We start from the raw sequence: 13,001 nt of genomic DNA on the forward strand, positions 1-13,001 counted from the left end.
TTGAGGATCCAGCAAGGTTGTGATAGGAGGAACTGTGAAAAACAGAATTCCAGTTTTAGGAAGCAGGAGGAGCAGACTCCATGCATTGGAGAGATGACTGGTTGTCGAGCAGGAGAGAGGACCTTGGGAAGACAGAGGGAAGATAGCGTTCTACCCTGAGATGTTAAGATCTTGTTGGGTCATGAGTGGTTTACATGTATTTCTGCTTCGTGCTTTTCACACCACATTTCCGTCATTTACACTGTCCTTATAGTGATCCTTGCAAGTAGAATCCTGGAGAGTCTTAGGCTGGGTTCAAGTTGCCCACAGTGACAGTGGTGTCCGTTTGTGCCTTGCTAGGAGTGGAGAGGTCACAGGCAGCCTTGGAGCATGAGTGAGGCCCAAGCAAAGAGGTGCTTTAAGAAGCTTGCCAGGATGTTTCCAGCCCATCCCCCTTGCTCTGGTACTGGCCACGCTCTCCAGGTCTCCAGCCTAGAGTTGTGCCCTGCCTGCAGTCTGCTTCCTCATGTCCATCACAGTCTGATCTCCTCAGAGCAGCTGGAGGAGATCAGCTCTTCCTGAAATACTTGAACTCCATGGCTGGTTCCTTTTAGTCACCTTGGGTTCATTGCCACCCTCCTCAAGAGAGACCTTCACTGACTCTTCGCTGAAATGTCCTTGAGTCTAATCCCCAGGAGCTCTGCTCCATTGCCCTGGTTGTTCTCTCTTAACAGTTTTCACTAGCCGACACTTGCCTGCTTTCTGCTCAGTCTGTCCCACTAGAATGCAAGCTCTGTTAGAGTGAGGCCTTTTTCTGTCCTGTTTGCTGCTATATTCCCCAGTGCCTAGTGCAAACCCTGGCACGGCCAGTTACTAGATAAATACTTGCTGATTGAATGGTTTGATGGGTGGGGAAGGACTTTTTGGCAAGCAAGACCAGGTTGGAAGGGACCGTAGCAATCTAGGTGCGTTATTGGCACAGACGCTGAAGCGAGGGTGGGCAGGGGGGTGAGGGAGGAAGGGTGAGCTGGAGCTGTGCTGTGGAAATGGACAGGTCCAGAGGTTACATCCCTCCTCTCAGGGAAAGAGCAGGAGTAAAGCTGTGAGAAATTTGAGGTGGTGTGGAGATGGGAAGGTATGAATTTGTGTCCAGCTCCATCATCACTTGAATTGCTCAAAAGTTTAGGATTGGAGAACACAGAGGCTGGGGTGACCCAGGGTTACAAATGTTTCTGTTCATCAGCATACAACAACAGTGAAGAGAATGTTTTTACCTAACAAGTCATAATTACTCATTGTGTCCCAGAACCCTCTGAGAGCTTATAAAATACATTCTAATTTTAAAACATCTCTAATCCCAATTCAGTTGATAAGCCAAACAGATTTACCGTTGGCCTTAAGATGAGGGTAGCTTAGAGCTACATGTAGCTCCTGTGAGAAATGTTCTTACTTATTTTGATCTTGGTTTCTGTTTAAACATTTTCTTTCTTCCATTAGATGGTTATGGAACAAGGAGATTGGCTGATTGGAGGAGATCTTCAAGTCTTGGACCGAATTTACTGGAATGATGGTCTTGATCAGTATCGTTTCACTCCTACTGAGCTAAAGCAGAAGTTTAAAGATATGAATGCTGGTAAGACATGGATCTCATTATCTAACACAGGACTATTTGGAGTCTCTGCTTGATGGGAAAGTTCTAGAATTTTTCCATTGCTTACTAAAGTATAAAAGAACATCGAGTAAAGATAATTGCAGGATGGAGTATGTTGAAGTGGTAGTTGATCTAAACCCACCTGGGTAGTTTGGTTATATGGGTACAGTTTGATCGAACACTTTGTATACTGTGTGGGAGATTGTTGCCAATAATAAATTGACCTTTTATTTGTGTATTATAAAACTCACATGCTAAAGCTGAGTAGAACTATGGAAGAGAAATTATTTGAGTAATTCACTTATATCAGTGTGCTTTATATTTCCGAATATCTTTTTTTTTTTTAAAGATTGATTTATTTATTTGACAGAGAGAGACAAAGAAAGAGGGAACACAAGCAGGGGTTGTGGGAGAGGGAGAAGCAGGCTTCCTGCTGAACAGAGTGTGGGCCTTGATCTCAGGACCCTGGGATCATGATCTGAGCACTACCCAGGTGCTCTATTTCCGAATATCTTATGAGTCTAACATATCACTGCAGAAAATAATAGAACAACAATATCATGTTGGCTATTTATTCAACAAATGTTTGGTGTACATCTTTATATACCAGGGTGCCAGGTGCTGGGGATCCATAAATAAAGTAGCTGAGAGCCAGTTATCCTTACATCAGACAACAACAGGAGCCTATGGTATAGAAGACAAGGACAGTAAACAGATAACAGGGAAGGTTGTCAAAGAGTGGTTTAGTAGTGGTTTTCGATTTCTGGATTAACATGAAATGGAGTAGTATGAGTAGAGTTCGTAGATGCTGTTCTTTATACTGCAGGACAGGGATTTTTATACCTGACAGCTTGCAATCCGCAGGTCTTCACACAGAGGTATGTGAGTAACGTGTTTATACTGGTACAGCCACATACTCAAATCCAAGCTTCCATGTCAGGGACTGGCATTCACGATAGAGCTTGGGATCTGAAGAATTTGAAAGATTCGTTACAGAAGTAGTTAAGCCCTAAGCCTTGGTGTAGCTTTTTAAAAACACTTTCTGTGTAGAAAGGGAGTATTCAGGGCTGAGAAAAGTTAATGTGGTGGCTTTTTAAGGAGCTAGCTAACTCAGCCATAACTCAGAAGCCCCCTTCCGAGTGACTATGGAAGCTGGGCAAGAGCACTCATTTCAGGAGTTGTGTCTAGCTTCTGTGGACTCCAGAGTCTGGGGCACACACTGTCCCCTGCTTTAATACCAAGAAGTCATGTGGTTGTGGAGAAATTACTTTTTTCTCCAAGTCTCGCTTCCTTCAATTGTAGAAATAAGGGTGGTAATAATACTTAATTCATAACATTTTATTTTAAAAAGCAAAATGTGGGGCACCTGGGTGCTTCAGTCGGCTAAGCATCTGACTCTTGATTTTGGCTCAGGTCCCGATCTCAGGCTTGTGAGATTGAGCCCCACGTAGGGCTCTGTGCTGAGCGTGGAGCCTGCTTAGGATTCTCTCTCTCCTCTCTCTCTGCTTCTCCCACAAAAAAAGGCAAAAAAGTTAAATGAGATCAGTTGTGTAAGGCACTATGATCTCCGACCCATAGTAAGAGGTCAATGTGTCATAATTTCTGAGTCTGAAGGGCGTCTCACCTCTATTTGCGTAAAGGTTAAAGAAAGAATATCTATTTATTCTTTTTTTTTTTTTTTAAGATTTTATTTATTTATTTGACAGAGAGAAATCACAAGCAGATGGAGAGGCAGGCAGAGAGAGAGAGAGAGAGAGGGAAGCAGGCTCCCCGCCAAGCGGAGAGCCCGATGAGGGACTCGATCCCAGGACCCTGAGATCATGACCTGAGCCGAAGGCAGCGGCTTAACCCACTGAGCCACCCAGGCGCCCGATTTATTCTTTAACTCTACTGTACTTTGCTGGTATTTGAAATAAGAGCTTAAAATAGATTGGGAACTGGAGACCACACAGTGTCCAGAGCTGTGCAGTTTCCTCCCAGCCCGCCTCATTTATTCAGTTTCTGCTTGGGCCCTGTATGTCCTCTGAGCCCAGGACCCATACCCCACTCCTCTACACCTCCCACCCCCTGGCCCTGGGACCTCTTTAACTTCACTATCTCTGAATTTGAAGCTACTATGCAGGAGTTTCTCTGAATGATACACTTGGTGCCCGCCTACACTATAGTGTTTTCTTCTTTTTTGCTAACATGTTTTGGGCCCAGTCACAGGGGAATATATCATGATTGTTCTAAGTCAGTGAGAGTACCTCATTCTCTTGTCAGTGATTTAAGGGTCCTTGTATAAGTTTGTTCTGGCCATTGAGATGTAAGAGAAAAGGGTTTCCAGAAAAGGGTTTTCTTTCTTTTCTTTTTAAGATTTTATGAGAGCGTACGCATGCGTATGAGTCGTGGGGAAGGGCAGAGGGAGAAGCAGGCTTCCCGCTGAGCTGGGAGCCTGATGCAGGGCTGGATCCCAGAACCCTGGGATCATGACCTGAGCCACCGAAGGCAGATGCTTAACCACTGAGCCACCCAGGTGCCCCAGGGGTTTTCTTTTTGACAAGAAAGTGGCTTAGGACAAAAAGTCGTCTTTTCTTAACCCTCTTCTTCCTGCTTCAGATGCTGCCGGGAAAGGGTACAGCGTTTGGAGCTTGGGTAACTATTTCGTATCTGTGAGAATCCATGAGAATCTTAAACTGGCTGAGTTTCTGACCCAGTCGTAGAGTCCTCTGATTCCAGATTTCTTACTCAAATACTTAATGTATGTTTGAACTGTTTAAGACACTTCTAGCTGGATCTTATTTCATTTGCAACCAGAATTATCTGATAGTTTAGTACATACAGGCTTTTTCCTTTTTTTCTTTTTTTTTTCTGGTGAACAAGAACATGTTTAATGGAAGATGTGCTGAGACCACCTCATTTACTTTAATTTTTTGCCAAAATTTGAATTCCTAACTAATTCATGTTCATAAATTAATTGTTAGCACTGGTGAAGGGTCTTATCAAGGAGTTATTCATAATTGGAATCTTTAATATTACATCTGTTTTTCACTCTTGCTTGGGAGCCAAACATTTTAAGTCATTTAGAGAATTTGTTGCATAATGAGTGATTGCAACTTTGTTTAAAGTAGCTGAGAGCCAGTTATCCTTACATCAGACAACAAAGATTGTGGAGTATTATTTTGTTTACTTTTCCATTTTAGACTAAGGCAAATACGCAACAGACCCAGGAGTTTCTTTTGTAGTTCTTGTTCTCTCTTTTAGGAGGGCCATTAACAAGTCCTTTCCTGGTGTGTTTGTGTCTCGTACATAGTGCAAGGAGAGAAAACAGAATCTTTATTTTCTCTTTTACCCAGGGTTTCTTTTCCTACCTCTTCCTATTTCTCCTCCTCTCATCTTTGAAGAAGAATTTTGATGATCGGACACGGGCTGTTGTCTTGTGTTCATTACTGGTATGATAGCATTTGCTGTGCTGAGCTGGTTCTGTAGCTGGAAGGGTGGAGTGGTCTTTAATAGCTCCATCAGTGATTGCAAGGGGACACTGTTCCAGAGAGCAGGTTCTTTCAATCACTGGTGGTTTACCACTGTCTTAGAAAGAAGAATGGATTTCACTTAGGCCAAGTAAGAGCCAGTTAGTATTTATTACACACAGAATATTGCTTTCTTGATGGACTACCAAGGGAAAGTTGACATAACTTCTTTCAGGCTAGTACCAGTATCATAGTATTAAAGAAATCTGAGAAAGCTTTGTTCATCTTACAAACACGTTTTTAAATTAAATTAAATTTATTTTTTAAAGATTTTATTTATTTGATAGAGCACAAACAAGGGGAATGGCAGGCAGAGGGAGAAGCAGGCTCCCTGCTGTGTAGGAAGCCCAACATGGGGCTTGATCCCAAGACTCTGAGCCGAAGGCAGACACTTAACTGACTGAGCTACCCAGGCACCCCTAGACTGTTACTCTTATTCCCCAAGGTATCGCAGCAATAAATTGTTTTACATTCTTGAGCTTAGAAATGTTTTCAAATTGTAGTAAAAAAAGTGTTGAATATAAAGCTTTTTGTCAGCTGGGCTCTGTCCTTGCTTATTCTTTCCCCTTCCTGTCTGTTCTGTCTTGTGTCTGTGTGTTGGGGTTTAAGGAAAGTAATGGAAGGGAGCTGTATCCTGCTTCCATCATGTGGGAAACATTAGCAGATAATCAAAGAATACAGAAAGTTGGGGGGAGCTCTTGCCCCATAGCATCCTACTTCAGCACTGTGATCTGGCCATGCCTCCATCCCCTACAACGAGCTTCCAGTCACCGCCTCTCCTCACAGCTTCAGAAACACTGTCTTCTTCCAGCGCCCTCAGGAGTGCTAACAGGATGCAGAGCTGCTAGTCGCTAGAGGTCTCATCAGTCCTTCTGGGTTCCCTTAACCTTGACACTGTTCTTCAGATACTCGCTTTGTGGAGTTATGTTGAGAGCCTCATCTGAGTGTGCCTTGATCAGACTAATAGAGGCTCCCTACACTTTGGATTACAGTATCTCCAGCTCACTGCCTTATGGTCAAGAAAGTCTAATGCAGGGCGCCTGGGTGGCTCAGTTGGTAGTGTCTGCCTTTGGCTCGGGTTATGATCCCAGGGTCCTGGGATTGAGCCTCACGTCGAGCTCCCGCCTCTGTGGGAAGTCTGCTTCTCCTCTCTGACTCCTCCTGCTTGTGTTCCCTCTCTCATTGTGTCTCTCTCTGTGAAATAAATAAAAATCTTTTAAAAAAAAGAGTCTAATGCCTTCAGAGACTATCTGCTTCTGCCTTAGACTTCTCATGAATCATTCCCAACTTTACTTAAAATATCCTTCTAACGTCTCCATCCATTCATTAAAGTGCAGTTTGTAGGGATGCTTGGGTGGCTCAGTTGGTTAAGTGTCTGACTCTTGATTTTGGCTCAGATCATGATCTCAGGGTTGTGACAGTGAGCCCTGCATCGGGCTCCATGCTCAGTGGGGAGTCTGCTTGAGAGTCTCTCTCCCTATGCCCTACCCCCTCCTCGCATGTGTGTATGTTCTCGCTCTCTAATAAATAAAATCTTGGGGAAAAAAAAGGAGTTTAAGTTCATGAAAAATGCTAATTAGTATTGTAAGTAGAAAGGCAAATATTTAAGTGACCTGTCTTATTTTTTCTTTCCCTCATAAGCAGTTTAAGTAAAAGAAAGCCAGTAATTTAGGACAGTCTAGAGGAAGGAGGGGAAATCAAGCTCTTTCTTACTTCCAGCTCTCTTCAAAAAAAAGCTGCCATAAAAACAAACATTAAACACATAACCTTCCCTAACAACTCTAGAGCTGTTGTCAGTACCCTTGTTCAGCTACCACATTGACTGAGGGAAAATCAGAAATGCCTGTTACTAGAGCTTTGGGGTAGATAAAGTGGCAGATAATAAAGCTTGGGTGGGCCCGGAAGAGGAGACTTATTAATTACTGCTGTATGTAGGACAGTTTTACAGAAGAAGTTGAGAGCAGGGAAGCAGGAAGATGTTGTAATTCTGGGTTAGTGGCAGGGCTCTGACTGTGGGCGTGGCAGTGGAGCACAGTTCTGAGATATGTGGGGACAGCCCTCCTGTGAGAACTGAGGCTGTCTTTGGGCACTTGGCTACAAAGCTGCAGAGTAGGGTCACAGCCAAGTTCTTGGCATCTTGGGACAGTAATGTTTGCTGGTGGTGATGCTGGCTTAGGCAGCCCATGTCCTCCACGAATCCAGGGGACTCTATGCTTGTCCTCTCCCCACCACCAGGAAGAACTCATGGTTGCCATTTCCTTCCCCTGTCACAAATCGGTGCATGCTCAGGAGAACCATCTCCTGTTCTTCCCCTCCCATTTTCTGGAAGGAAAGAGATCAGATAGTACTGGTTTCTTTAGTGTGTTGGCTGCTGGACTGGAGGGAAAGGGACAGAACCTGCATTACTGGACTGTCCCTTTCTTTAAACATGAAATACTGAAGGACTAGGTTTTAGGGGTTAGACCTGCGTTTGGCTTGAGTAATAGAGAAGGTGGAAGGATCGAAGGAATGGGGGTAGTAATGGGCAATATATACTGAAATGCTTTCAGTCATAAGTCTCTCTAACTGATGAAGTGGACGGTCAGAATTAGAGATGCAGCTAACAGAGGCCAACTGTAGGTGATCAGTAATTGAATCCAGGGGAATGGGTAAGTTTCCAGAATGAGAACAGGAGGAACTTCATAGGACCCAGCAAATGAACCTATTGCTCCAAGAGGGACCACAAGATGTCAGAAGCAGGTGATCGACCCGAAAATGGCCAAGCAGAGTATAAAATGTCCTACATCTATGATTACAAGTGTGTAAAAATATATGTATAAGGGGAAAACTAGGCGGTTGTGCAAAACAACCAAAAACAGCTCTATTAGGATAGTGCGTTTTTGGGTGATTCCCCACTCCCTCCCAAATGTCCCCAGTGTTTCATGGCTTTTCCTTTAAAGGGTAGAGAAAGGGCTGGTGTCATGGTTAGCAGGTTATGAGGACAGTGGGGTTGGGGCTCGATGTCAGAGGACAGGATGGCGTCTCCTGGTTTTGGCAGGGGTCTCATACTCACAAAGGAACATTGGTTGACTGAGTGGATCCAGCCCCGTTCTTCTATCACTTGATCCTTCACACTGTCACCAGACTTATCTTCTGAAAACAATGACATAGTCATGGCCTGTTGGAGTTGAAGGACCTGTGTTTCTTTTATCACACATTTCTTCTTCGATTAGTGAATGCTTGCTTCTCCTTTCTGACCAGATTGTAAGCTCCTGGGCCCAGGACCAGTGCTGTTTTGGATCCCTACCTCAGGATTGGCATAGCTGTAGCAGAAACCCCCATGGCCTGCAAAGCCTAAAATATTCACTCTGGCTCTTTATGGAAAAGGTTGGCTTTTATGGGTGGCGTCAGCAGCTTCGTAGTGTCCCTTCCTGACCCTCCAGAAGTCAAGATTATGGATGGAATTCCTGGTCTTTCCCCAGGAACATGGTTACAGAGGGCTAAAAAGAGATGGAAATCATAAATATCAGTAGTAAATTCCAGTCATCTTTTAGATCATCTCCCATTTTCAAGCAGAGTTGAAATCATGGACTTATTGTAAGTAGAAAGGCAAGTATTTGACACCAGGAGTGGTGTGACAGTGGGGAAATCACTGTCCTTTAGAGAAAGAGGATGAGGACGTGAGGCTATAAGTATTAGAGGCTCCAGGTCCACAGTAACTCATAATTTTTTTTTCCATCCTCAATGGAAAATTGATGGAGGAAAATTTAATAGTGATGCATACTGGGTTGAGTTAGCTGGGACAGTACCCTGGGAATGTCAGCCTCCAGTGGATCAGGTGCTCTTCTTACATCTTTCATCCACGTCAGTTCTCTAGTGGAGAAACCAGATGGGAGGGATGAAAATGCAGTCTGGATCTAACAGACAGTTAAAGCCATTTGTGCAGTTCATTGATAATTAAAAGGGACTGGGTAGAAGGTTAGGAAAAATCTGGCAATACTGGCAAGAAAAAAAATGGTCAGACAGATCAAATGGTCATTGGGTTCCTGAGTAGACTGATATGAAGGAAGTAATTCTGCCTGGAAGAAATTTTGGCAGTCAGATCCTTTATATGCTGCTAATGTGAACTTTCACTAAGTCATCCATCTTCACTTTATCTGTTAAATGACCAGTGTGAAGCTAGATTAATTCTTTTAGGAAAGAAAGCCTACATAGATAAATTATTAGGATCTGTGAAATATGTGTATTTGAGACCATTTATTTTACATGTTTCCTTTTGCACATCCTGCCATATAGATACTCCTGCCGAATGGTGATTTTACAACATAAGATTTGACCTGAGTGAAGTCTAGGCATGTAGTCATCATATACCTGAGCGGTAACACCCAGGGGGGCCCTCTACAGAGACAGATGCCTGTTTCTGATTAAGGAGGACAAAAGCGAATGAGCACAGTGCTAACATGCCCTCGTCTTGGAGGCATTAGCTGAGTGTTAGTTTGTACCCGAGTGGACCTTGAGCCACGGGTGGAACAGTGGCTTCAGTTTCTTGCCAGGAATATTTAGATGTGTTTTTTCTCCTCTCCCTCCCTCCTCTCCCTTCTCTCCTCTCATCTTGAATGAATTAAGGAATTCAGATGTACAAGGGACCACAGTATGCATCTCCCTGTGCTGGGTGCTTTATATTATTTTTTCTTCATAACAATAACCTTAGTATCATCCCTATTTCAAAAATGTACAAAGTGAAATCCAGTCCTTATAGGCCACAGTCCGTGTCTAGAAACTGGTGTACTTACAATATGAATCCATAATTAACCCTGTTCTAAAGTAATGATTCTTTTGGTACCCTGCATGTATCTTCTCTTTTAGACCTTGTTATTACGGAAAATTTCAAACTTTACACTACTTGTAAGTAGGTATCATAGTATACTGAATCCCTGTGTGCTTCTAGCCCAGCTTCAGTAGGTAGTCAGCTCTTGACTAATCTTGTTGCATCTTTGCCCTCCTTGCTACCTCACCCCTGCATGTGATCTGAAGCAGAGCTCATACCCCCTTTATTTCATGTTTTAGTACCTATCTCTTAAAGACAAGGACTTAAAAAGGACAGCCATGATACCACTTTTGTAGCTTAATAATAATAATCACTTAATGTAATCAAATATCCACTCAATGTTCAAATTTCTGATAACTTCATAGTAATCACTTTTTAATTTAATTTGCTTATTTAAAATATTTTATTTATTTATTTGAGAGAGAGAGAGAGACAGAAATAGAACAGGAGCTGGGAGGTGAGGATTCGGAAGCAGGCTCCGTGCTGAGGAGGGAGCCTGACATGATGCTTGATCCCAGGACCCTTGGATCATCACATGAGTTGAAGGCAGGCGTTTAACTGACTGAGCCACGCAGCCACCCCTATAGTCACTTTTTAAAATAGTTTTTTGGAGATTCCTCAAGAAATTAAAAATAGAACTTCCCTATGACCCTGCAGTTGCACTCCTAGATATTTACCCCAAAGATACAGATGTTGTGAAAAGAAGGGCCATCTGTACCCCAGTGTTTATAGCAGCAATGGCCACGGTCGCCAAACTGTGGAAAGAACCAAGATGCCCTTCAACGGACGAATGGATAAGGAAGATGTGGTCCATTTACACTATGGAGTATTATGCCTCCATCAGAAAGGACAAATACCCAACTTTTGTAGCAACATGGACAGGACTGGAAGAGATTATGCTGAGTGAAATAAGTCAAGCAGAGAGAGTCAATTATCATATGGTTTCACTTATTTGTGGAGCATAACAAATAGCATGGAGGACATGGGGAGATAGAGAGGAGAAGGGAGTTGGGGGAAATTGGAAGGGGAGGTGAACCATGAGAGACTATGGACTCTGAAAAACAATCTAAGGGTTTTGAAGGGGTGGAGGGTGGGAGGTCTGGGTACCAGGTGGTGGGTATTATAGAGGGCATGGATTGCATGGAGCACTGGGTGTGGTGCAAAAATAATGAACACTGTTATGCTGAAAATAAAAAATAAATTAAAAAAAAAAACTAGTGACATATGGTGACAAACATAACATGGAAATATATATATATATATACACACGTACATACACATATATATAATTTTTGTTATATATATGTATAATAAAAGTTGTATAAAGAAAAAATAAATAAATAAAATAGTTTTTTTGAATCAGGATCTAAATAAGGATCCTGCATTGTATTTGCTTCATGTCTCATGTCAAAATTTTTCACTTTGTTTTTTAACTTTTTATTTTGAAATGGTTTTAAATTTACAGGAAAATTAGGATTCAGAATAGGAACAAGAACTCCTGTATATTTATCCCGAATCTATAGTTACTAACATTATACGTTATTGGCTTTCTCGTTCTGTCTTTAATAAAAGTTGTAGACATGACAGGATGCCTCATTGCCCCTTAGTAAGTCCGCACGCATTTCCTAAAAATAACGGTCTCTTACCTATTTATAGCATGCTCATCCACATCCAGAAAATAACATTGGTGTAGCACCGTCTAACCCTTATACTCCATTCAAATCATGCCACTGTCCTAATAAGGTCCATTATAGCAAAACCAACAGCAGTCAGGTTTTTTTCTTCCCCACCTTTCCTTTCTGGTTCAGGACTCAGTCATGTCTCTTTATAGTCTACTTCAATTTGGAAGGGTCATTTAGTCTTTATTTTGTCTTTCATGACCTTGACATTTTTTAAGAGTACATATCATTTACTTTGTTGAATGTCGGTTAGTGTGGATTTATCTGCTGCTTCCTCATGTTTTGATTTGGGCTACACGTTTTTTGTCAGAGATACTACGAAAGCAGTTGTGAGCTGTCAGTGCATTGTATCTGGTGGCTTACAATTTTGACTCATCTTGAACTTTTGTTTTAAGGTTAATGTCTTTAAAAAATTTTACTTTTGTCTCTTGTTTAAGATTGTGTTTGCCAGGATTTTCTGTTACAAAGTTAACAAGTTATTTTGTGCTTATTAACTAAAAAGTATTTTGGGTGAGAGATTTTGAAACTATAAATATCCTGTTGTTATCAAACTTTTACCCACAATTTTTTTTAGCACATTACAAATATGGTCAAATGGTGATTTTTCTAATTGTCATTCTTCTGATGTTTATTAGTTGACTTCTACCCAGAACTGGAGTTTCCCCTTCTCTCCATTAGTTTGTTGATTTATTTTATTCTTCATGGACTCAGATTCCTGTTTTACTCAAAAGGTTACAGTTTGTTACTATTATTGTTTATGTTGGTGTGTAACTTGTGCTTGTTGGGATTAGTCATTGGGTCAAACTGGTTGCTCTGTCCTTTTGATATGCCCCAGGCCCAGGACATCATTTTTCAAGCACTTCCTTTCTTTATGACACACAAGATGTTCCAGCTCATGTTGTGAGTTCCTTGCCCTAGCACTAGAACCAGCCATTTTGCCAGCGTTATTTAGAATGTAAAATTGGTGCTTTTGTGTTGCTCATCATCATTGGGTAGTGGTTGCTTATAGGACCTTTCAGTGGGTGAGCTGAGAAATGTGCATTATGTGTAGGCACACAGGCACTTAGATACAGCACACACATGTTTATATTTGTTCCTATCTCCTCTCTCTGGCTGAAACCCCTGAGCTCACACTGATACTTTCAGTCTTAATCCAGTAGCACATAGTTTATTCTAACCTTTCTCCTATCTGTGTTTATGCCTTCCATCTCCTGCAGTTGAGAACACTGGCTCCCCTTATCCTCACTATGTTTATGTGTTTTCTGTATCTCACTGTGTGTAAGGAGTCTTCCAAACAGGCAGTCTTCTGGGGCCCTGGGGCTTGCAGGCTTGAGCTGGGCCAGAGTCCTCTCTCCGCAGTGGGAGTCTGGAGTCTG

General features: G+C 42.3%; 1 protein-coding gene and 1 long non-coding RNA gene across 7 annotated transcripts in view; one reads left to right on the forward strand and one right to left on the reverse strand.

Annotated features, from left to right (window-relative positions):
* The window catches only part of PAPSS1 (3'-phosphoadenosine 5'-phosphosulfate synthase 1), a 99,864-nt gene that overhangs the window by 55,928 nt on the left and 30,935 nt on the right, over positions 1 to 13,001 (forward strand). Inside the window, exon 9 of the mRNA XM_082728569.1 lies at positions 1,477 to 1,612. Within this exon, the coding sequence (XP_082584695.1) occupies positions 1,477 to 1,612 (136 nt within the window). The remainder of the gene's footprint in view (positions 1 to 1,476; positions 1,613 to 13,001) is intronic.
* The window catches only part of LOC309863602, a 52,696-nt gene that overhangs the window by 3,314 nt on the left and 36,381 nt on the right, over positions 1 to 13,001 (reverse strand). For 3 of the 6 annotated variants that reach the window (XR_014311139.1, XR_014311140.1, XR_014311141.1), the window contains 3 exons: positions 8,192 to 8,618; positions 4,981 to 5,098; positions 2,202 to 2,599 (listed from right to left, as the gene is read on the reverse strand). The exons of 1 other annotated variant lie outside the window; for it this stretch is intronic. This is a non-coding gene — a long non-coding RNA (uncharacterized lncRNA). Of the gene's footprint in view, positions 1 to 2,201; positions 2,600 to 4,980; positions 5,099 to 8,191; positions 8,619 to 13,001 lie in introns of those variants that run through there. 2 more of the 6 variants (XR_014311137.1, XR_014311138.1) reach the window with 1 other exon arrangement.

This window comes from Mustela nivalis (genome assembly GCF_964662115.1).
Source record: "Mustela nivalis genome assembly, chromosome: 4".
Lineage (NCBI taxonomy): Eukaryota > Metazoa > Chordata > Mammalia > Carnivora > Mustelidae > Mustela > Mustela nivalis.